Below are 23,148 nucleotides of genomic sequence, written 5' to 3'. Positions count from 1 at the left end.
GGTTTTATGCTCTTACACACACTTACACTCTCTTGAGCTTTTATGTTCATTCTCACACAAACTCAGCCTGTTAATGTATTCTCATCAAACCTCCAAGCCAACACCTCAAGAAGCAAACAAAGAGCAGCAAGACAACCAAGAAGAACCAAGAAGCTACAACACAGCACCAAGAGGTAACTTTCAGTCCAGCACGGCTTCTGCACACGGTGATATCTCAGAGACCTCAGCACTATTGGTGAAATGGAGTTTGCAAAAGCACTGCCAAGGGTTTAGATTTAAATTGTTCTTGCAATAATTCTAATGGAATATGGAAATACTATGGTAGTTTAAAGCAACAGAGGGTCCTGTGACACCTTTAAGACTAACAGAAGTATTGGGAGCATAAGCTTTCGTGGGTAAGAACCTCACTTCTTCAGATGCAAGAAGTGAGGTTCTTACCCACGAAAGCTTATGCTCCCAATACTTCTGTTAGTCTTAAAGGTGCCACAGGACCCTCTGTTGCTTTTTACAGATTCAGACTAACTCGGCTACTCCTCTGATATGGTAGTTTAAGGTACTAAAAGCTTCTCCTGTTAAACATCAGATTGTTCAGTCTGCATACACCGGGAGAGAAGACAGCAGCTAACCTTGGTAAACAGATTTAATTTAAATTTAAAGTTCTTAATATTTATTAATTTGCCTGTCTCCACACTGCTCTTTGAATTGGTTCTTTTATTAACTTTGTCCAATTTCATAGGATTTAGTTCAGGTCACTCATCTCTGCCTATTTATCGACTGTTTAGATTATCCATGATAAACCAAGCAGGATTCACTGACCCTTAGACAAAGCCCCTGTGCCCATCTCTGAGTAAGGACTCATTGCTGAGTTGGGGAATAATGCACTCTAGTCCTAACTTACACAGAGGAGAGCATCCCACAGACCAGGCCCACACTTCAAGGTGTAATCTCTGAGGACAGCTCTCCGAGAGAGACACAAGAGGAACGTGTAACTGAAGGAACCTTTGTTTTCTGATTGCTTGTGTTCTGTCTGGGTTGAGGTATGTTTATCTTTTTCTTCCTTTCCTTTCCTTAGTTACAGGAGATTGGCAGTTAATCCTTGGGAGTATATTGCTTGTCTTTCATCACGCAGTGCCTCCCCTAACGCCTGCGAAGAACCCCATGTGCCTACGGTAGAGGGCATCACCTCCTTGAGTGGGCATTGAGATAGCCAATCAGATCTGGCCCCTACCTTTTCTTGTTTAGCTGCTTTCTACATTTTTAGTATTTTAGGGGATAAAATTACTTGGTGCTCAAGAATTTACAAGACCCCTTCTTCCCCAACCGCCATTGCCCCACTGGAGTTCTGCTGCTGGCTGCTTTCTACCCACCCCTCTCGGGAGTAGGGTGCTTGTGGCCAGTCCCTGCCCGAAAGCTGGATCCCCAGCTCCTCCTCTCCCTCCACTCTCTCTCCCAGTCATGGGCTGCACTTCCTGAAGAGTGAACCCTGGTATAAGGTAGGGGAGGTGCTAGGGCTGAGCCCCTCCCCTGCGTATAGGAGACAAATTGAGTCACCTACATTCCCATGAAGAATGCAGGATTTGAAACCTTTGCAAACTAGCCCTACTTGCTCTGAGCCTAAAGGTGGGTTGGTCTGGGTGGAAGGTGTGGCTCTACGGATCCCCTGCCTGTGCTGGTGAGTGCCAGGGAAGTCTCCCCTCCCTTCTGCTGATGGGACTGCAACCAGCTAGCGAGCAGCTGGTCAGGTCAGCATGGGCTGCAGAGAGTGCAGTGCTGACAGCTCTGGGGCTCACGGCCGAGGTGCCAGGAAACAGGCACTGGAAGTGCAGCCCTCTGAACTAAATGAGCTCATTCTGGTGGCTGTCTGGGTGGGGCTCTACTGAGTGAGTTTCATAGAATCATAGAATATCAGGGTTGGAAGAGACCTCAGGAGGTCATCTAGTCCAACCCCCTGCTCAAAGCAGGACCATCCCCAACTAAATCATCCCAGCCAGGGCTTTGTCAAGCCAGGCCTTAAAAACCGCTAAGGATGGAGATTCCACCACCTCCCTAGGTAACCCATTCCAGTACTTCACCACCCTCCTAGTGAAATAGTTTTTTCCTAATATCCAACCTAGACCTCCCCCACTGCAACTTGAGACCATTGCTTCTTGTTCTGTCATCTGCCACCACTCAGAACAGCCGAGCTCCATCCTCTTTGGAACCCCCTTTCAGGTTGTTGAAGGCTGTCATCAAATCCACCCTCACTTTTCTCTTCTGCAGACTAAATAATCCCAGCCTCGCCTCATAAGTCATGTGACTCAGCCCCCTAATCATTTTTGTTGCCCTCCACTGGACTCTTTCCAATTTGTCCACATCCTTCCTGTAGTGGGGAGCCCAAAACTGGACACAATACTCCAGATGTGGCCTCACCAGTGCCAAATAAACATCTGACCTGCAGCCTCAAACTGTCCCCCGCCCTGGAGCGACGCGGCCTGCATGGCACACTCACGTAACGCAGAATCTACAGGCAAAGTGAAGGCCGGATCTTCAACTGAGGTAAATTGGTATCGCTCCATTGGAGTCAATGGACTAGATCCCCGGCTAATGTAGAGCTGTAGAAGGGGATCCTTGGATGTATAAATAGGAGAATCTCGAGCAGAAGTAGATTGGTTGTGTTACCTCTGAATTTGGCACTGGTGCAGGAATCCTGGGTCCAGTTTTGGAGCCCACAATTGAAGAAGGAGGTTGATAAATTGGATAATGTTCAGAGTAGAGCCATCAGAATGATTAAAGGATTGGAAAACATGTTTTAGAGTGACAGACTCCAGGAGATTAATCTATTTAGTTTAAGAAAGAGAAGAGTAAAGAGGGGCTTGATTACAGTCTATAATGGGGAACAAAAATTTGATAATGAGCTCTTCAATCTAGCAGAGAAAGATATAACATGATCCAATGGCTCTGCCTGTTTTCAGCCCCTCCTCAGAGCTGTGTGCGCTTCAGTTGGTTCCTGGTGTGGGAGAGGATTGTGGGGCTCCCCTTTCTGCTCAGCAGAGTCACAGCTACCCCAAGCATAGTATTGCTCCGGGTCCACCATCTTCCCAGACCCGTTGTCTGCTCTTCAGCGGCCCCTATGCAGAGGGACTGTGAATGGGGGAGCCCTCAGAAGGCTCCACTACACCCAACTGGCCCAAACAGCTTTGCACTCCCCTTGAGGGCTGCTGCGGGAACCAGACTGCTTGCTGCTGTAATTTACCCTTCCCTGGGGGTGATAGGGCTACGTGTGGGCCAGCCCCCTCTAACAGGGCACAGCCTGGCCTCTGTAGGGACTCCCCAGACTGCCCCCAGGAGCTCCCTACTCTGCTGTCAGCCTTCTTCACTGTGAAGGGGTGCGAGCCAGCCCAGAGGAAAGGTACTTCTGTCTTCTCCTCCCCTGTGCGCACTGCTCTCCTCTCCTCCCCAGTGCAGCTTTCCCTTTGACACTCCCCTCCCCCATGCAGCACTCCCTTCCTTTGATGCTCCTCTGGGCCGTGCTCCCCTCCCTTCGAGGCTCCCCTCACCTGTGCAATGCTCCCCTTCCCTCCCCTATGCAGCACTCTCTTCCCCTCCCCCGTGCAGCATTCCCCTCCACACAGATGCTGTAGCTGACAGAGGCCTTGTCACCAGGAGATGGGCTGTTGCCCAGCAGCTGAGCCATGAGCCTGTCTTTGGCTTCCCCAAGCAGGGCACACACCTTCGCTCTCACACTGCTGTGCAGCTCCTTGGCAGGCTGGCATGTTCGCTGAGCTGGGCTAAGGCCTTTCCCCCATGCAGGTGTAAGGTCGACAGACCTCGGTTTGTGGTGGCTGGGATCAAACCTGGGCCCTCTGGAGCTTAATGTGTGAGCCTCTACTGCCTGAGCCACAAGACACGGGTCTCTTAGCCAAGGCTGTAGCATCAATCCCTAACTAGTCTAGGTGTCACTAGAGGAAGACAGTGCACCACATCCAGCAGGCCTGGGTTACCCAGGCTGTGTCCTCTGTGGGGATTGCACTTACCCTGCCTCCCTCCTGCACCCCTTGTGGCCTCTGCGCCGCACCTGGGGCAGCAGCTGTAGCTGAGCTGGCTCTCTGCCGGGGGCAGAGCCACATCAGCTGTGCTCGGGGCTGGGAAGGCGCTCATGGTGAGAGGGGCACCAGCCACTGCCCTGGAGCCCGCCAGTCATGCCTGAGCTGGGAAGTGCCTGTCAGGCCAGAGCCCAGGGACGCTGAGCTCCTTTCCCAGCCGGAAATGCCTCACCCTCCCGGCAGCCTGGGCAAACCTCCGGAGCAGGCCCAGCCGAGGAAACAGTACCTGCAGGCACAGCACTCTTCTGGCTCCCGGGGCTCCTGGGGGTCCCAGGCACGCTGCTCGGCCGTTCCCACGTGGTTTCTGTTCAAAGAGAACAGCACAGTGAGTGCACCAGGGCCCTATGAGCACGGCACAGTGCCATGGGTCACAGTCACAGAATGAATGGGTCACCCACCGCCCTGCCTCGGCCCCACACTGCCAGCTCCCTGTTTGGCCAGTGCAGTGCCACCCACTGCCTGATGCTTCCCCCCACCCTCCCACAGAGATCTCACCCCACCTTCCATCTGTGCAGCTCTCCTCGCCGGCTAACCTGCCTCCCCCTGCCTCCCCCATCCTGCCAACTTCATTAGCCATTTTTCCCTGCATCACAGGGTGTGCCACCTACTAGGGAACAGTGAGAAGGAACATATTTGCAAAAAACAAGCCCTGGCTAATGTGCTGTTCTCACCAAAGTGCACCTGGCTTTAGCAAAGTATTTAATTAGCCTCCACAGTCTTCTTTTCCTCACCAGGAGATTACAGTGATCTCAGCCCAAGAAGCCCTGGACATGCTCAACTGAGATGTAATGACATTGACTTATGTGCAACAGAATGTAGTGAGAAGAGCATGGAATGGATTTATATACAAAATTCCGTGGAGATTTTGTTTAGTGACATTTTTGACTCTGTTTGCGTGCTTAAACAGCAACATCTAGTGACTTTTCAGGGTTTGTCTGGCGACTTCCTGCTACGTGGAGTTGGTAACACTGAATTACTGTATGGAGAGGAGCCCTAGCTAGGGTCTCTGTCCTGCCCCTCTCTGACAGTGATTGCAAGGAGCCAGGATTGGGACTGGTGGCAGTGGCTTCATGGAAGCCATGGTCCCTTGTCTTCATGAGTGTTTGCTAGGTGAGCAGCTGATTGTGGGATTCAGCAAACTCTGACTGCTGAGGGTCTGTGCAGGAGGAGCCTGGGGAGACGGCAGAAAACCCCAGGCAGGGGATGTGGCTGTGTGGACACAGCCCGGCTGGCAAATCTGTGCTCTGCACCGGGGTTCTTGACTCCAGCCCCCCTGAGTGAAATAAGCTGTATGGATCAGTGTTGTCTGTAGAACAGCAGCTACACTAGCGGCTTTTGCTGGCACAGCTCTATCCGTTACAAATCAGACCCCTCACCATCAGAGCTATGCCAGCAAAAGGTTGTAGTGTAGACCTGGCCTCAGATCAGCAACCCAAAAAGGTGGCCCTGTCCAGAGGCAAACAAGGAAGGTGGCACCATTCACTGGAGGCAGAGCAGGTTACAACTCATACTACAAGACAGTACCAGCCTCAAAGTCAAAGCCATCCTAATACTTGTCAGTAACCTTGTGGAACAGAGTTATGGGATGCATGCAGGGGTGAAAGTAATTTACGGGATTTACCGGTACTGCCGAAGTCCTGAGGGGGCGTGGCCTCATCCGGAAGAGGCAGGACCTCATCCGGAAGAGGCGGGGCCTCTCAAGATTTAAAGGCCCTGGGGCACTGGCTGTGGCTGGGAGCCCCAGGGCCTTTAAATCAACCCGGGTCTCCCAGCTGCAGAGATGGCTGGGAGCCCCCGGGGCTCAGGGGCAAATTAAAAGGCCCGGGGCTCCGGCCGCCGCGGAGCTCCAGGCCCTTTAAATCCCCACTGCAGCTCCAGCTGCCGGAGCTGCAGGCAGGATTTAAAGGGCCCGGAGCTCCCACAGCTGCAGGGAACCCGGAGCCTTGCCGGGCTGGGGCTGGGATTTAAAGGGCCCGGAGCTTCTGCCGCTACAGGGAGCCTCGAGCCCTTTAAATCCCAGCCCCAGCCCAGCCGCCAGAGCTGCGGGCGGGATTTAAAGGGCTCTGGGCTCCCCACAGCCGCGGAAGCTGGTGCGGTCTGGCACGGCGTACTGGCTCTTGCTGGATGCATGGCTCTGCTACTGCTGCCTCTTCAGCTTCAGCTCCAAGGAGAAGCACAGAGCAGAGGAACAAATAACTAGCTCAGCAAGGAAAGTGTGTGCAGGAAGATAACCTGTGACTCAGAGCATACAAAGGTGGGCCAGACCTTCCTGTCACATTCCTCGCCTCAGTGATTCCAAGATACCTCCACCAACAGTCATTTCTGGAATTGCTGGGGAGGGGCCTAAAGCTGAGAGGAAGCACATATGCACACTATTCACTATTCACATGTGCTTCTTGGGCTCCCTCATGTGGTCAATTTTTCCCCTCATTGCGAACCCCAGATCAAATGTCATTTGCAGCAGCCAACATAGAGATAAAGACTCAAAGGAACTAAATAGCCCAAACAAAGGGAAATAATCGTAAGAGACAACCATGAAAATGTTTATACCTTCCCAGACAGAAAGTCGGGTCCCTGCCTCTGCGCTCCGCGGGAGCCATGGTTGAGGTGCTGGGATGGTCGGAGGCGCCTGCCTTCGGCACTGTCAGCACTGAGGGTAAGGATCTCGCAGGAGACCCTTTACCCTTGTGAAAGTCTCTGCACAAAGACAGTTGGGCTTCCTGCCTCTTTGCCTGAGAGGGTGAAGCCATGCTCCCAATTGGTTTGGACCTGGTCGGGGAGCATGAGGGAGAGGGCTCGCCATTGCCCGTCTCCATAGGTGGCTATAGGGATTTCTCCATCAGAAGCATTTTCAGCCACAGGTCCCTGTCAGGACGAGCCCTGGTTTTGAGGCTCGTACAATGGACACACTTGGCACGGACATGTGTCTCGCTGAGGCACTTCACACAACGTGAGTGTCCATCAGACCGTGGTATAGAATCTTGACAGGGAGCACATTTCTTGAATCCTGACGCCCTTGGCATTATTGCACTAGGAATGCCAGGGGAGAGCGTCTCAGCAGGAGACAAACTTGAGGAAAAGGAAGGTTTTTTTGTTTGTTTGTTTTTTAAACTAAGTAACTATTCTAAGGGAAGGGAAACAACTGGGATGTTTCTAACTAACTATTTCTAAGTTCTTTGTAATTGTTTCTTTCAGAGACCCGGGAAGAGGATCAGCACTGCCCCGAGTCCTGTCTTCAGCCAAGGAAAGTTGAGAAGGAACTGAGGGGGGTGCGGGACGCGCGCGCTCAGGCAGACTCTAACGAGACCACGAGGCAGCAGCTGAGCGCGTGTGTCCCGACCAGGGACTGCTACCAAAGATCTCTGATTAACGGCGCCGGGACACACCGTCACCTGGAGAGGAGCACCCACAGGGACAGCACTCGAAGAAATATTACTGCTTGTATTTTGCTTACAACACTCCTGCTAATACATCCCAGAATGATGTTTGCTTGTTTTGCAACAGTGTTACACTGTTGACTCATATTTAGCTTGTGATCCACTATGACCCCAGCTCTTTCCGCTGGCAGTCATTTCCCGTTTTGTATGCATTTAATTGTACTAAGTGGAGTACCTTGCATTTGCCCTTATTGAATTTCATCTATTTACTTCAGACCATTTCTCCAGTTTGTCCACATCATTTTGAATTTTAATCCTATCCTCCAAAGCATTTGCAACCCCTCCCAGCTTGGTATCATCTGCAAACTTTATAAGTGTACTCTTTATGCCATTATCTAAATCATTGATGAAGATATTGAACAGAACTGGACCCAGAACTGATCCCTGTCAAGTTTGACTGTAAACCACTGATAACTACTCTCTGGGAATGGTTTTCCAACCAGTTATGCACCCACCTTAAAGTAGCTCCATCTAGGTTGTATTTCCCTAGTCTGTTTATGAGAAGGTCATGAGAGACAGTTTCAAAAGCCTTACTAAAGTCAAGATATACCACGTCTACTGCTTCCCTCATCCACAAGGTTTGTTACCCTGTCAAAGAAAGCTATTAGGTTGGTTTGACACGATTTGTTCTTGACAAATCCATGCTGTTATTTATCTTCTTATGGTCTTTTGGGTGTCTGCAAATTGATTGGTTAATTATTTGCTCCATTATCTTTCTGGGTACTGAAGTTTAGCTGATTGGTCTGTAATTCCCCCGGTTGTCCTTATTCCCTTTTTTATAGAGTGGCACTATATTTGCCTCTGGAATCTCACCCATTTTCCATGACTTTTTGAAGATATTTGCTAATGGCTCAGCTTACTCCTCAGTCAGCTGCCTAAGTATTCAAGGCCCTGGTGACTTGAAGAATCTAACTTGTCTAATTAATTTTTAACTTGTTCTTTCCCGACTTTAGTCTCAGATGATCCTACCTCATTTTTATTGGCATTCACTATGTTTGACATCCAATCACTGTTAAACTTTTTGGTGAAAACTAAAACAAAAAAGTCTTTTAGCATTTCTGCCATTTCCACATATTGAGTAACAGGCCCACCCTGTCCTTGGATTCCTCTTGCTTCTAATGCATTTGTAGAATGTTTAACTAGTTTAATCTCATTTCATGTCTTGACATTTCTAATTTTATCTCTACATACTTGTGTTGTTTGTTTATATTCATCCTTTGTAATTTGACTTAGTTTCCACTTTTTGTAGGACTCTTTTTTGAGTTTCAGATGACTGAAGATCTCCTGGTTAATCCAGAGTGGTTTCTTGCCATACTTCCTATCTTTCCTATGCAGTGGGATAGTGTGCTCTTATGCTCTTAATAATGTCTCTTTGAAAAATTGCCAGCTCTCTGAAACTGTTTTTACCCTTGCTTCCCGTAGGATCTTACCTACCAACTCCCTGAGTTTGCTAAAGTCTGCCTTCTTGAAATCCATTATCTTTATTGTGCTCTTTTCCCTCCAACCATTCGTTAGAATCATGAACTCATCATTTCATGATCACTTTCACCCAAGCAGCCTTCCACTTTCAAATTCTCAACCAGTTCCTCCCTATTTGTTAAAATCACATGTAGAACAGCCTTACCCGTAGTAGCTTTCTCCCCCTTCTCAAATAAAAAATTGTCTCCAATGCATTCCAATAACTTGTGGGATAACACAGCAGGGCACAGGTTATTTTCCCAACAGATGTCTAGGCAGTTGAAGTCCCCCATTACCACCAACTCCTGTGCTTTGGATGATTTTGTTAGTTCTCTAACAAAAACAAAAAAACAAAAAAAAGCCTCATCCACTTCTTCTTCCTGGTTACGTGGTCTGTAATAGACCCCTACCATAGAATCATAGAACATTAGGGTTGGAAGAGACCTCAGGAAGTCATCTAGTCCAATCCCCTGCTCAAAGCAGGACCAACACCAACTAAATTATCCCAGCCAAGGCTTTGTCAAGCAGGGCCTTAAAAACCTCTAAGGATGGAGATTCCACCACCTCCCAAGGTAACCCATTCCAGTGCTTCACCACCCTCCTAGTGAAATAGTTTTTCCTAATATCCAACCTAGACCTCCCCCACTGCAACTTGAGACCATTGCTTCTTGTTCTGTCATCTGCCATCACTGAGAACAGCCTAGCTCCATCCTCTTTGGAACCCCCCTTCAGGTAGTTGAAGGCTCCTGTCAAATCCCCCCTCACTCTTCTCTTCTGTAGACTAAATAAGCCCAGTTCCCTCAGCCTTTCCTCATAAGTCATGTGCCCCAGCCCCCTAATCATTTTTGTTGGCCTCCGCTGGACTGTCTCCAATTTGTCCAAATCCCTTCTGTATTGGGGGACCAAAACTGGATGCAATACTCCAGGTATGGCCTCACCAGTGCCGAATAGAGGGGAATAATCACTACCCTCGATCTGCTGGCAATGCTCCTACTAATACAGCCCAATATGCCGTTGGCTTCTTGGCAACGAGGGCACACTGCTGATTCATATCCAGCTTCTCGACCTTTTCTGTAGAACTGCTGCTTAGCCAGTCGGTCCCCAGCCTGTTGTGGTGCATGGGATTCTTCCTTCCTAAGTGCAGGACTCTGCACTTGTCCTTGTTGAACCTCATCAGATTTCTTTTGGCCCAATCCTCCAATTTGTCTAAGTCACTCTAGATCCTATCCCTACCCTCCAGCGTATCTACCTCTCCCCCCAGCTTAGTGTCATCTGTGAACTTGCTGAGGGTGCAATTAATCCCACCATCCAGATCATTGTTAAAGATGTTGAACAAAACCAGCCCCAGGACTGACCCCTGGGGCACTCCACTTGATACCAGCTGCCAACTAGACATGGAGCCATTGATCACTACCCGTTGAGCCTGATGATCTAGCCAGCTTTCTATCTACCTTATAGTCCATTCATCCAATCCATACCTTTTTTAACTTGCTGGCAAGAATATTGTTGGAGACCATATCAAAAACTTTGCTAAAGTCATCCACCACTTTCCCCATATCCTCAGAGCAAGTTATCTCATGATAGAAGGCAATCAGGTTGGTCAGGCATGACTTGCCCTTGGTGAATCCATGTTGATTGTTCCTGATCACCTTCCTCTCCTCCAAGTGCTTCAAAATGGATTCCTTGAGGACCTGCTCTATAATTTTGCTGGGGACTGAAGCGAGGCTGTAGTTCCCTTTTTCTTTCCTTTCTTCCCTTTTTAAAAGATGGGCACTATATTTGCCTTTTTCCAATCGTCCGGTACCTCCCCCGATTGCCACAAATTTTCAAAGATGATGGCCAATGGCTCTGCAATCACATAAGCCAATTCCCTTGGGTGCATTAGAGCTGGACCCATGGACTTATGCATGTCCAGCTTTTCTAAATAGTCCTTAACCTGTTCTTTCACCACTGAGGGCTGCTCATCTCCTCCCCATACTGTGTTGCCCAATGCAGCAGTCTGGGAGCTGACCTTGTCTGTGAAGACTGAGGCAAAAAAAGCATTGAGTACTTCAGCTTTTTCCACATCATCTGTGGAATTTGTTATAAAAGGCACAACAATTATGCATATGGATGGCATTATGGGATGGAGAAAGTTTCTTGCTGGGAACTTGACCCCTAGGCAGGGGCGCCAGAACAGGGTGAGCCATGGGGCCATGGCCCTCCCACTTTTGAAAGTAGACAGGCCTGGCCCATCCACTTTTCGCTACAGACCCCGCCCCCTTCCCCTCCTCTTCCCCCTGAGGCCCTGCCCCCTGGCCAGGCCAGCAACTGGTGGAGCCCGGCCGGAGAGCCTGGGCAGTTGTGGGGAGCCATATGGACCTTCCACCTGCCCAGGATGTGGGAGGCCTGAAAGGAGCCCTGGGCCTGTATCCCCACCCAGGGCAGGTGGAGGCCTGGTCAACGCTGGCTCCCCACAGCTGCCCGCGTGGCTCTTACCCCAATCCAGCTGCGGATAGGAGGCAGGCCCTCGGAGCTGCAGCCCGGCCATGGTAAGAGCCGTGTGGGCAGCTGTGGGGAGCTGGCTCAGACCTAGCCTCCACCTGGCCTGGGCGGGAAACCTGGTGGGCAGGACTAGGGTTGCCAACCCTCGAGGGGTGTCCTGGAGTCTCCAGGAATTAAAGGTTAATCTTTAATTAAAGACTAGGTCAAGTGATGAAATCTCCAGGAATCAAGGTCAAGGTTACCATTTATCAGTCACATAGCACACAAAATTGGACAGTTCTTAGGTTGGCACAAAGAGGCAGAAATTTAGTCACAGTCCATCCGGTCAAACCAGTGCCCTGATGAACCGGCCAAGCTGTGATGGACTCCACCTCTGGCTCTCTCTCTCTCATCCCCTCTTGTCTCCCCTCCACCCCGGTCCAGGCTTCTGGGTCTCTCCAAAAAGTCCCCTTTTTCCAGTCACCTGACACCTTGCTCCCCAGCTCCGTTCCCAAGTCCCACCTGCTGGTGTTTCCAGCTGTTAGGTGGTGATTGTTCAATTCTTGGGGCACCCTTTTGTCTTGTTGGACTCTCTGTTGATACTGAACTATCTTTCCCGTTTGTAACAATCCTTCCTTTTCCAGCATGTTCCTTACAGCAACATGGAATATTATGGGTGCACTGCAGAACCCCATAGTCAAAACATTCCAGCAATATTGAGTACCCTGGAATACAAAAGCCGTTTGATACTGGGATTCTGGACTCAAAGGTAAACTCCAAAACCCATTTGCCACATCCAGTACAGAAAACGATTTCATTTCGGGGGATACCACCTCCACCAGCTCAGGCTAAGCTGCTAATATAAGAGGCCCCGATGTAAGCAGTTTTGTTTAGCCCTCAATAGTTGACATTTAATCTCCATGTTCCATCTGGCTTTTTTACTGGTTATGTGCTGAGCACCTCTGGGTTAATTTCTGTTTTTCCAGTTCTTCTATGACTTGTCTTAGTGATTCCTTTGCTTCCTGAGGTATTGGATATGTTTAATGTGTAGAGGCATGTCTCCTTCTAGTGAAACTGAAGTTTGTACCTTTCTTGTATCTAAAGAGTCTGCAGCCCACACAGTTTGTATTTCAATCCAGCAGGTTTCCCAACCTTTCAGCACAGGAAGTGGCTTTTTCGGTATTATTGCTTTTACAGTTTGAGTTAGCAAGCTCCATGGGGATCAGATTAACATTGTCCTTCCCCTCTTTTACAGTGAGGGCTTGTCGGATACAAGTGTTGGGAAATCTATGATTATTCCAAGCTGCTTTATTGTTTTAGCTCCAATCAAATTTTCTCTCCCTGCGATAGTACACTTCTCCTGAATGGCATGTGCACCAAACTGGAGAGGTGGTGTTTTTACAGTAAGTGTTTGCTTATTTCCTGATATTTCCTGTATTTGTACAGAGTCTGTAACTGGGTATGCACTAAATGTGTCTTTTACTATGGGGATTCCTGTCCCCATTAGAATCCAATAGAAAATCTGCAAGCCCATCCCTGACTCGGATGCTTAAGTGGGGGCACCCCCACACATCTATTGTCATGGGTTCCTGAAAAATGCATTTTGAGTCTCAGCAAGGGCTGTCCTAGGTCACCTGATCGCTAACCACAGGATCATTCAATCCAGAAGCCAGAGCAGTCACTTCAGCAACCTTTGTTACAGGCTTATCGTCTCCTTCCTTAGAAACTCTACTAACCATACATGCTTGCAGTTGTGCTTGTAACTTCAATTTCTCTCCTTTAAGATCCTGATTCTCCTGCTTCAGTACTCCAGGTGACACTCATTCACGCTCTCTGTTCATTCCTCTGCCTCTATTCATTCCATGGCCACTCCTGAAGGCAGTGCTTGTAACACTGCTTTAACTCCTTAAGATTCATCTTTCCTGCTGTTAACATAATGTACATTTGATTCTGTCAGCCAGCTTGGCAGGAGCCTCTCATGACATTATTGTGATACCTTTTAATGCAGCTAACCCACAAGATAGTTTAAAATGCTTTTGAATCATTTGAATAACATCATCATCAAAACCAATAATGTTGGTTATATACTAGCAAAGTTTGTACTAGCATTGGCCCCTGTACAATGGTAATCCCCACTGCTTTTAGGAATTGTGTACATTTGTGTAACCATGCCAAAAACACATTAACATTTTCAGAAGGCGGAGGACCAGCATCTCCTACTAGGACACTTAATTCATTGACTTTTAAGGCATCGAGCTTGGCTGTTAAATCACTAGCTCGAGGTCGATGAGGTGTATAGTCTATTAGGGTGCAATATTATCCCTTCTTTCACAATCTTTGTGGAGCCATGACTGTTTCAGATTGTTTTCTAATTTCTGAGTTGCCTGTTCTATCTCTCTTAATAATTTCAATCTGCTTTGAGTTATTTGTGGAGTGGTTTCAAGGGTGAATCGAGGTATTGGTGAGGTGCCATCCTCAATTTACAATTCTGGGCTCCCCCTCTCTTCTTCACCAGATGTTCCTGTTTTAACAGGAACTGATCTAGGTTTTGGTGAAGGTTTTTCCAAAACCTGGTCCTCCATCAGAAGGTGGTGATTGCGGTGCAGTAGCCCTTCCTATGGGCTATTGGATGGTGGCCTCCATGGGTCATTCCACATGTCCCCAAGGCAGCATCCATTCCATTTATCCCATGTTCCATCTTTTAGTTTGGCTAGGGTCACCTGTTTTCATTTCTATCCCCATCCTTCAGGCACTATAAAAGCTCATGAAGTCTGTTGTTGGCTAACAGGGGACGGCACCTTTCTTTTGTAGGTTTTCCACAGTTGTTTCCAACTTTTTATTTTCCTGCTTTATTTGTTTGAGCATATCATGCCTCTAGACTGCCTGTTGCCCTGCTAAAAGAGCTTGGGCTTTCCAGTGCTCGACAGCCTGGGATGCTTCTTCCAAAGCCTGGGTTACGGGTTACATACTTCTCTGGTTATTTCCATTACTTGCCTGGCCAGTATTGTGGCATGATGTTTAAACCGTTTTAGTGCCATGGCCATTAATTGCAAGATTCTACATTTTTTTTGCTATAGCAATAGAGATGTGAAACTCTTCAACCCATTCTGACTTAAGACAAAGACCAAAGTCAAAAAGGTGCTATCAGCTGTTCGCTGATGCCGCTGCCCTCATAGCCCACAATGAAGATCTACTACAAGAACTCATGGACTGCCTTTCAAGTGCCTGTCAGGCATTTGCTCTCACCATCAGCATCAAGAAAACGGTTGTATTAGGAGAGGGGGTTACACAAGATCCTTCAATTACCTTAAATGCAAACCGGCTAGATGTAGTCCAAAAGTTCAGCTGTTCAGGTTCTACAGTGACCACCAACCTTTCACTGGATGAAGAACTAAATGTTTGCATTGGAAAGGCTGCCACCATCTTTAGCAGACTAATTAAAAGAGCATGGAATAACTCAAAGCTGACCATTAAGACCAAAATGCTAGTGTACCAAGCCTGCATCCTCAGCACTCTTGTGTATAGTGGGGAAACATGGACAACTTATGCTCATCAGGAGAAAAGGTTACGTTGTTTACGCCAGATACTCAACACCAAATGGCAAGATAAAGTCACTAACACAGAGGTTCTTCAAAGGGCAAATTTCCCAAGTGTGGCAGCCCCGCTAAAGCAAAGATGACTGCACTATCTGGGCCATCTAAGTAGGCTGGAAGGACATGCACACCCAAGGACATGCTATATGGGGAGCTATCAGAGAGAACAAGAATAACAGGACATCCCAAGCTTCGCTATAAAGGCATATGCAAGCAAGACATGAAGGAATTTGGAATTGATCCTGACCACCTGCCTGCAGTGGGGGAGAGGGGGCGGGCGAGAGCAGCCCCTGGTCCATTATAGCCTGCTAGTATAACTGTACAAATTGATCCGGGTCGCTAGGACCATGCTTTGTTTACAATAAACCCGATCAAGTGCCTTCGTACCCCCGGTCCATTATAGCTATCTCAACCTTTTTCTTTCTGAGGCCCCCTCAACATGCTATAAAAACTCCACATTCCACCTGTGCCACAACAACTGGTTTTCTGCAAACCTCATTTGGTAGACTTCAGCTTTAAAATCTAACTGGCAATTTTGGCAAATTCATAAAATTAAACCCCTTTCACACTGACAGATATAAGTGCACAGCTTCAGCTTGTGAGGTCTGGCTGGGAAAGTGCCCAGAATAACCTGCAGGGAATGCCATTCACACATCTAGGTCTGAGACAAACCTGTCTAGATCTGAGCCAGTGGCTTCAGGGAGAGTAAATCTCACAAACCAGATGATAAGTTCACTCTCCTACCCCCTCCTTTCTGGTGCCCACAGTTCAAGAAGGATGCTGATAAATTGGAACAGGCTCAAAGAAGATGGGAATGATTAAAAGATTAGAAAACCTGCCTTAGAGTCATAGCCTCAAGGAGCTCAATGTATTTAGCTTAACAAAGAGAAGGTTAAGGGGTGACTTTATTACAGTCTGTAAGTATCTACACTGGGAACAAATAGTTACTAATGGGCTTTTCAATCTAGCAGAGAAAGGTCTAACATGAGCCAATGGCTGGAAGTTGAAGATAGAAATAAGGCACACATTTGTAACAGTGACTGGAGCAATTTGTCAAGGGTTGTGCTGCATTCTCCATCACTGGCAATTCTGGATGCTTTTTTAAAAGAGCTGCTCTAGGGGGTTTTGGAGCAGTTTCGTGGCCTGTGCTGTTCCGGCGGGCAGGCTAGATGATCACAGTGGTCCCTTCTGGCCTTACAATGTATGAATTTCCTTTCAGAGGCTTTCAGAGGCTAACTGCTCTGCCAATTGTATTTCCTTCCCTCTCCACTTGTCCATTGGAGCCCCATGCCCACTGACTCTCTGAGGAAGGCATCAGGCTTTGGGCAGAGACAGGGATACTTATTCTTTGCAGTACAATCTCTGCAAGTCTCTTACCATAACCGTACTGAGATTTCTTTCTTTCTGTAGCTCGATCTTGCTCAGCTTTGCCTTATGTGAGCTGAATGCCTCACTTGTGCCCCATGGACTGGGCATGTGCAGTGTGCGACTCTCAAGGGCTCATCACTTGATCAATTCATTTTCTCCAGGACAAGCAAAGGCACTTTTCCTTACTGAAGGCTATTTCTGTGGCAAATTTCACCTTTCTCCCCTAAGCTCTTTTTGTTCAAAAAAATGTTCTGATCAGTTTTGATACTCACGGTCTGGTTTTTCCTACTCTTCTCATGCTCCCTGTAGCAGGATGGTCACCCGCTCCTGTCATAAAGGCCTTAAAACAGCCCAGGAGAGGGCTGTTGCTGGAGGCAAGCAGCCCAAGCTGATTGGGGAAGCAGCCTCAGCTGTGGCCACACCCCAATCAGGGCCCAGCTGGCCCTTATAAGAAGGCAGTGGGATAGGAGTAGACAGACACTCTCTTTCTAGCCTTTGAAAGGGAGGGGCCTGACTCCTGGGGAGTGTACCTGAGGAGGAGCAGGGCTGGGGGAAGGCCAGAGGAGCTGGGGAGCTCCGGCCTGGAAACCCCCCAGGCTGCAGACCTAGTATAAGGCCGAATAGGTACTGGGGTTGCACGGGGCACCCAAGGGTAGGCAGAGGCAACAGGTCCAAACCCCCCTTCCCTATGATGAGTAGCTTATATTCTGCAATCTGCCCCAGTGAACGGGGGCTAGATGGGGACTAGGCAGTAGCCATGTACTGAGGCGAGGGGGGGATAGGTGGTGGGTGTTCCCCTGGAAGGGGGAGACCCGGAGACTGTGGGGTTACTGCCAGGGGGCAGCACCCCAGTGGAAAGGGGCACCGGGGTCCGGGAGGGATACGGGGTACTAGAGGTAGCAAGACATCGGCCAACAGAGGGCGCTCCGGAGGCTGGAAGTTAATTCCCTGAGAGACCAGCAGGAGGCGCCGCAGGGGTGAGTCCTCGCATCGTTACATCGAGTTAAAAAGCAACACCTCTTACAGCTTGAACTAAACTGCCAAGCCTCTGTAGCAGCTCATATCCTCTGTGCTTAACATATAATGGGACCCTCACACAGAAAATGTCAGTTCAAAGGTGAAAGTTTCCAAAGGTTATGAGTGACAGAAACACTGGGATTAGAACTGGAATGTTCTTACCAACTCAGCCACAGTGCATCCAAACCAGTGCCCCATGAGAAGAAAGACATTAGTTTGTGCTTACTGAGGTAAAGAAATCCGTGTTGAAATCAGTGCCTAACCCCGCCACTGGAGATTTTACTAGCAATAAAGGTAAAATGCAGCCTAACAGAACACAAGGAACAAAGATTAGATGTCTTTCTCTCTAGAAGACATGCTCTAGGGCAATCAGAAGTTATGGCGTGTGTTATGCAGGATGTCAGACTAGATGAGGACAGCATTCTCTTCCAGCCTTAAATCTATAACTTCTGCATAACTTTAACCTGGTATTGATCTAGCAAAGACAAGAAGTAGCACCAAGTAAACCAAACAAACAAAACCGGTCACTCAGAAGACTCCCTCCTCCCCCTTGCATGGCAATAGTAAAATAAGCAAAGTACAGTAACAAGGAAAAATACCTTCTGGTTTGAGTAAAGGATTTCTGCCTCTGTTGAACAGAGGTGGTCATGAAATAGTGTGTAGCAGAAACAAACAAAATCCTACATACTAGAAGAAAGAAAAAGAAAGAAAGAAAGAAAGAAAGAGAAATTCCTATTCCCTTCAGAGAATTACTGAAGTGACCAAGAAAATATTTTTAAACCTTGTTTGTCTTACTTGCTTAGAGAAAAAAAAATCAACTGAGCAACCCTCTGTTCACACATGAGCAAATGAAGTATGCAACTTCATACTAGTTAAATAGCAATTGGCTCCCAGCACAAATACATTGTCACAATGCCATCTACTGGAAGCTATTAAAGACTACAAGATAATATTATAAGTGAGCAGAAATAGTCTCGGAGACTCCCTCGGGTCTGGAAGTGTCTGCCTAGGAAAAAGAAGATTTTTATTTCACATTTGCAAACAAGATTATTGTTAGGTAGCAAAAGTGAATGACCCTCCTGCTGGCTGTGAAGAGCGGGAAGGGGAGGAGGGAGACGCTGATGTCAGGGTGTCCCCCTTCCCCTGCACCCCATCTCCACAGACCAGGATAGAGGGGACAGGGCTCAGGACTCAGAGCAGGAGAGAGTTCCTGTGATCTGAGATCTGAAAGAGCCTTTGGGCGGTGAGTGAGTGCCTTAAAGAGACAGCACACGGACAGCTCACACAATCTCTCTCTCTCACACACACACACACAGGGCCGGCTCCAGGCACCAGCCTGGCAAGCAAGTGCTTGGGGCCGCCGCTCCGGAGAGGGGCGGCACGTCCAGGTATTCGGCGGCAATTCGGCGGACGGTCCCTCACTCCCGCTCGGAGCGAAGGACCTCCCGCTGAAATGCCGCCGCAGATCGCAATCACGGCTTTTTTTTTTTTTTTTTTTGGCTGCTTGGGGCAGCCAAAACCCTGGAGCCGGCCCTGCACACACATACACACTCTGTCTCTCCCCCTCCTCTCTGCCCATGTACCCATATCTGTGGAGGGGACAGGGCTCAGGAGCAGGAAAGCTTTCAATGAGTGCCTTAAAGAGACAGCGCACGGTGTCTCTCAGAAACTTCATAGCAGCCAGCACACACACACAGTCTCTGTGTCACACACACACACACACACACACTTTCACACTCACCTCCTATTGTTGTTGTTACTTCTTGCACATATATTCTCTGTAATTTTATTCTTTCAAAGTGTGCTATGAGTTTTTTGACTGGTCTATTCATTTCATAATTTTTATTTCTCTCTTACACATAAATTTAATTATTTGAGTAGTGAGTTCTAAAATGCCTAACCTGTTCTGGCTGGAGTAATTATCCCTATGGTAACTGTGAGGCCACCAAAAATTTCTTGTGAGAACCCCTAATCTAACTGGACCTCAATCTGGAACAGGAAACAGCAGCAATATACACTCTTGCTTGTCAGAAACATGTGACTCATCCAGTACAAGGTAGACAAGGTTTCCAGAGCGTTATTCCTTGACTAATGTGAGAGGTATCACAGCTGTATCACATCAGAGCAACAACAGGAAAGTCCTTCACATGCTGACAAATATCTTCCAGCTGAAACCATCACCCACACAACTGGAGAACACTGCCAGCTTCCCAACACTGCTCACCCAGATGGCCTAACCATGCAGACACGCTGTACACTCACACCCATAAGACCCAGTTGAGCAAGGCACCATTCACTGTAAAAGCACTTAAGCATATGCTTAAAGTTAAGCCTCAGTGCTCTCCTGAGTAGGGATGGGCGCAAGCATGTGTTTATACGCGGTCCTGAATCAGGGCCTCGTGCAGAGCTAGTCACCTCAATCATAGAGCAGAACCCTTTTCCACATCCTGGGCATGTGTCCAGTCTCACACTGCTCTGCATCCAGCATTCAGACACTGGCATGGGACAGCCCCACCCAGCACACAAGAGATTCTCTCTGCATTAAGGGGATCCAGGGCTGGCTTTAGGCCGATTCGCCCGATTCCCTCGAATCGGGCCCCGCGCACTCACCCTGGCAGCAGTCGTCTTCGGGAGCCCCGCGCCCCTGGCCAGAGCGCCGCTGGAGCGCGGCAAGCCCCGTGGCCCCGCTCTCCCAGCTGGAGCTCCGGCTGGAGTGCGGCCAACCCCGCAGTCCCACTCTCCCAGCTGGAGCTCCGGCCGGAGTGTGGCCAGCCCCTCAGCCCCGCTCTCCCAGCCGGAGCTCCGGCCGCAGCGTGGCAGCCCCGCGAGCCTGGCCAGACCGCCAGCTGGAGCGCGGCAGCCCCGCAGCCCCGCGACCCCAGCTGGACATCCGGCCGGAGCGCAGCAGCCCCGGCCCCACTCTCCCGGCCGGAGTGCGGCAGCCCCGTGACCCCGGCCGGAGCGCCAGCCGGAGCGCGGCAAGCCCCGCGGCCCCCCCTCCTCCAGCCAGCAATCCGAAGTGACGCCCCAGGAATCAGGCCCTGCACTTGCTAAAGCCGGCCCTGAGAGGATCAATTCAGTGTCAAAGTACATCAGGGGAGTCAGTACATGAGTCACCTTGCTGTATCCCCTTGTCTGGCCCCTCCTCCCTTCCTATTCCATAGATTCATGGATTGTAGGGCTGGAAAGGCCATCTAGCCTGACCTCCTGCATAACACAGGCTAGAGTGAATTAACTGGTTTTTGAACTATGGGTATCATTTATTATGGGGAAAGGGGGCAGTTGTCCCCCTGACCTTGGTTTGCTCTCCCCACCTTTTCATAGGTCTGTAGGCTCTATTATGTTCTCCACTTTGTGCTCTGCCCTGACTTGGCTCTTAACCCTTCACCTTTGTTATTCATCTAGTTTTGATCCCTCCCCCACCCTCCAGAATTTTTCTGAGCTGACACCCTACTTTGAACTAGAGCAGACCTTTTAGAAAAAACATCCAATCTTGATTTTATAATTGTCAGTGATGGAGACTCCTCCAAGATCCTTGGTAAACTGTTCCAGTGGCTAATTACCCTCACTGTTCAATGTTTTCCAGCCATTGGATCTAGTTAGTTTTGTCTGCTAGACTGAAGAACCCTCTATTACCAAATTTCTGTTCTCCGGGTAGGTACATATAGACTGTGATCAAGTCATCCCTTAACTTTTTCTTTGTTAAACTAAATAGATAGACTCAAGGAGCTCAGTCACTATAAGACAGGTTTTCCCGACCTTTAATCATTCTTGTGGCTCTTCTCTGACCCCTCTCCAATTTATCCACATCCTTCTTGAATTGTGGGCACCAGAGCAGGACACAGGATTCCAGCAGTGATTGCACCAGTGTCAAATTCAGAGGTAAAATAACCTCTCTGCTGCTACTCGAGATTCCAGTTTATACATCCAAGCATTGCATTAGCCCTTTTGGCCACAGCGTTGCACTGGGAGCTCATGTTCAGCTGATTATCCACCATAACCCCATGTCCTTTTCCAGGATACAGTCCCTCATCCTGTAACATAGTGGTTATAATACCATGCGCCCTGCTTTGGGCTCAGATAGTGCCAGCTAGGAATTCGGCACTGATTGTACAAATGGTGCATCCACTGGTCAGGTTATTTCTTATTTCACTGTGACTGTCAAGGTAGCAGGAAAATAAAAGAGACCAGAAATGGTTCCAGCTTACCTGGATTTGACCCCCAAAAGATCCACAGTATCTAGAGACGTGCCCAAGTTTGAATCCAAATGTCAGCACCCAGCCAAGTCACCTTCTGTCTCAGACAGATGCGTTCTTCCCACACACATTCCTTCCATCAGGTTATGTATGCAAGAACTTCTGAATGCCTCATAACACAATGGTTTTTGCAATCCAAACCAGCCTGGGGACATTTATTTCCTGATATTCCGGCAGAACAACTGAGTTTCTAGTTGACTCTTCACGCTGGAGAGAATATACATGCTGCTTGAAGTGCAGAATCCGAGTTGTACAGCAAACTGGATACATTTGTGTCTCAGGAGCAAGCAGGCATGTGCAACACTTCGCAGAGACAGAACAGCTGCCTACAGTCCTGAACAGCGTCCACTGCTAGACACTGCTGGAGGCATCACCCCAGCCTATACCTCACTTGGCTGACCGCCAGCCAGTCAGCCAGGAGCGAGTGGGTGTGAAAAGCAGGAATTTCTGCTCTTCCCAGCTGGGAGTGAGCCCGGGCGTTGTCAAACACCTTTTCCAGTTCACAATTTCAACAGTGCTTGTTGAGAGACTGCACCTTAAGGAAACCAGCAGCTCCCTGAAGTCTCATTTCACTTTGTGTCAGAGGGGACAGAATCAGCATCTGACATCTAAAGCCAGACAGGCCCAGAACATGCAGGCTGGTGGGCCCAGATCGGAACCACGCAGCCCACTGGTGCAGCGTGGAACCAGTGCAGGGAGCAGCTCTTCTAGTTCAGTTTACATGGGGAGGAAATGACGTGAGCAAATCTGCAACTGTGATTTTTTCCATAACATCAGAAATGAAGCACCTGGCAAGAAACCGATCCCACCTGAGCCCTCTTTCCATCCTTGCATCCCTCTAGCACCCCCACCGCAGCTATGCTAGGCCACAGACAAGCCACAGAAGAGCCAATATAGGCCCCTCTTCCAGTGGAGGCTGTGGGGACTGGCATGGGACTGAGAATGAAGGGAGGGACTGAGCCTGGGGCTGGGGGGACTGAGCGAGGGGCAGGAGGGAGGGAGTGTGAGGCTGAGGGAACTAAGCGTGGGGCTGGAGGGACTGAGCATGCGATGAGATCCTCCCTCTCTTACTTGAGCTTCCACATGAAACACTGGGTGTAACAAATCAGGGTGTCTCTAAATGTCACACAAGGGAGATGCCGCGTGTTCGTATCAAGCTCGAGGTAGCTGGACTTTGTACAGAACCGTCCGCCCTACAGCAGCTCCTGCTGCAGCAACAAATGAGCCTTCCACTTTGGCGAACTGAGCCATAACAGGATCCCATCGGACCAGCTCCTCAGACACTGCACAGACAGGACCTAGGGGGAGTTCTGGCTGCAGAATGGCAGTGAGATGGGGCCCCCTAGTTCCAAGCCCCAACAGATCCGATCCAGGAGTTAGTCCAGGTCAGCCTCTGAGGGGTGGCGCTGAGAATGCCCATTAGACTGCTGGCTGTACTGGCGAGGGCCTGTGCCTTCCCAAGGAGCCATTCCAA

General features: G+C 49.0%; 1 protein-coding gene across 5 annotated transcripts in view; it reads right to left on the bottom strand.

The window, feature by feature from the left end:
* Positions 1-23,148, bottom strand: part of GAS7 (growth arrest specific 7) — a 218,120-nt gene that overhangs the window by 68,218 nt on the left and 126,754 nt on the right. For 4 of the 5 annotated variants that reach the window (XM_054047789.1, XM_054047790.1, XM_054047792.1 and 1 more), the window contains exon 3: positions 4,309-4,386. The exons of the other annotated variant lie outside the window; for it this stretch is intronic. In XM_054047789.1, coding sequence (XP_053903764.1) covers positions 4,309-4,386 — 78 coding nt within the window. The remainder of the gene's footprint in view (positions 1-4,308; positions 4,387-23,148) is intronic. 5 annotated transcript variants of the gene reach the window in all.

This window comes from Malaclemys terrapin, chromosome 13 (assembly GCF_027887155.1).
Source record: "Malaclemys terrapin pileata isolate rMalTer1 chromosome 13, rMalTer1.hap1, whole genome shotgun sequence".
Taxonomy (NCBI): Eukaryota; Metazoa; Chordata; order Testudines; family Emydidae; genus Malaclemys; species Malaclemys terrapin.
Note: the sequence above shows the minus strand (reverse complement) of the source record. Positions and strands in the feature narration are given on the sequence as shown.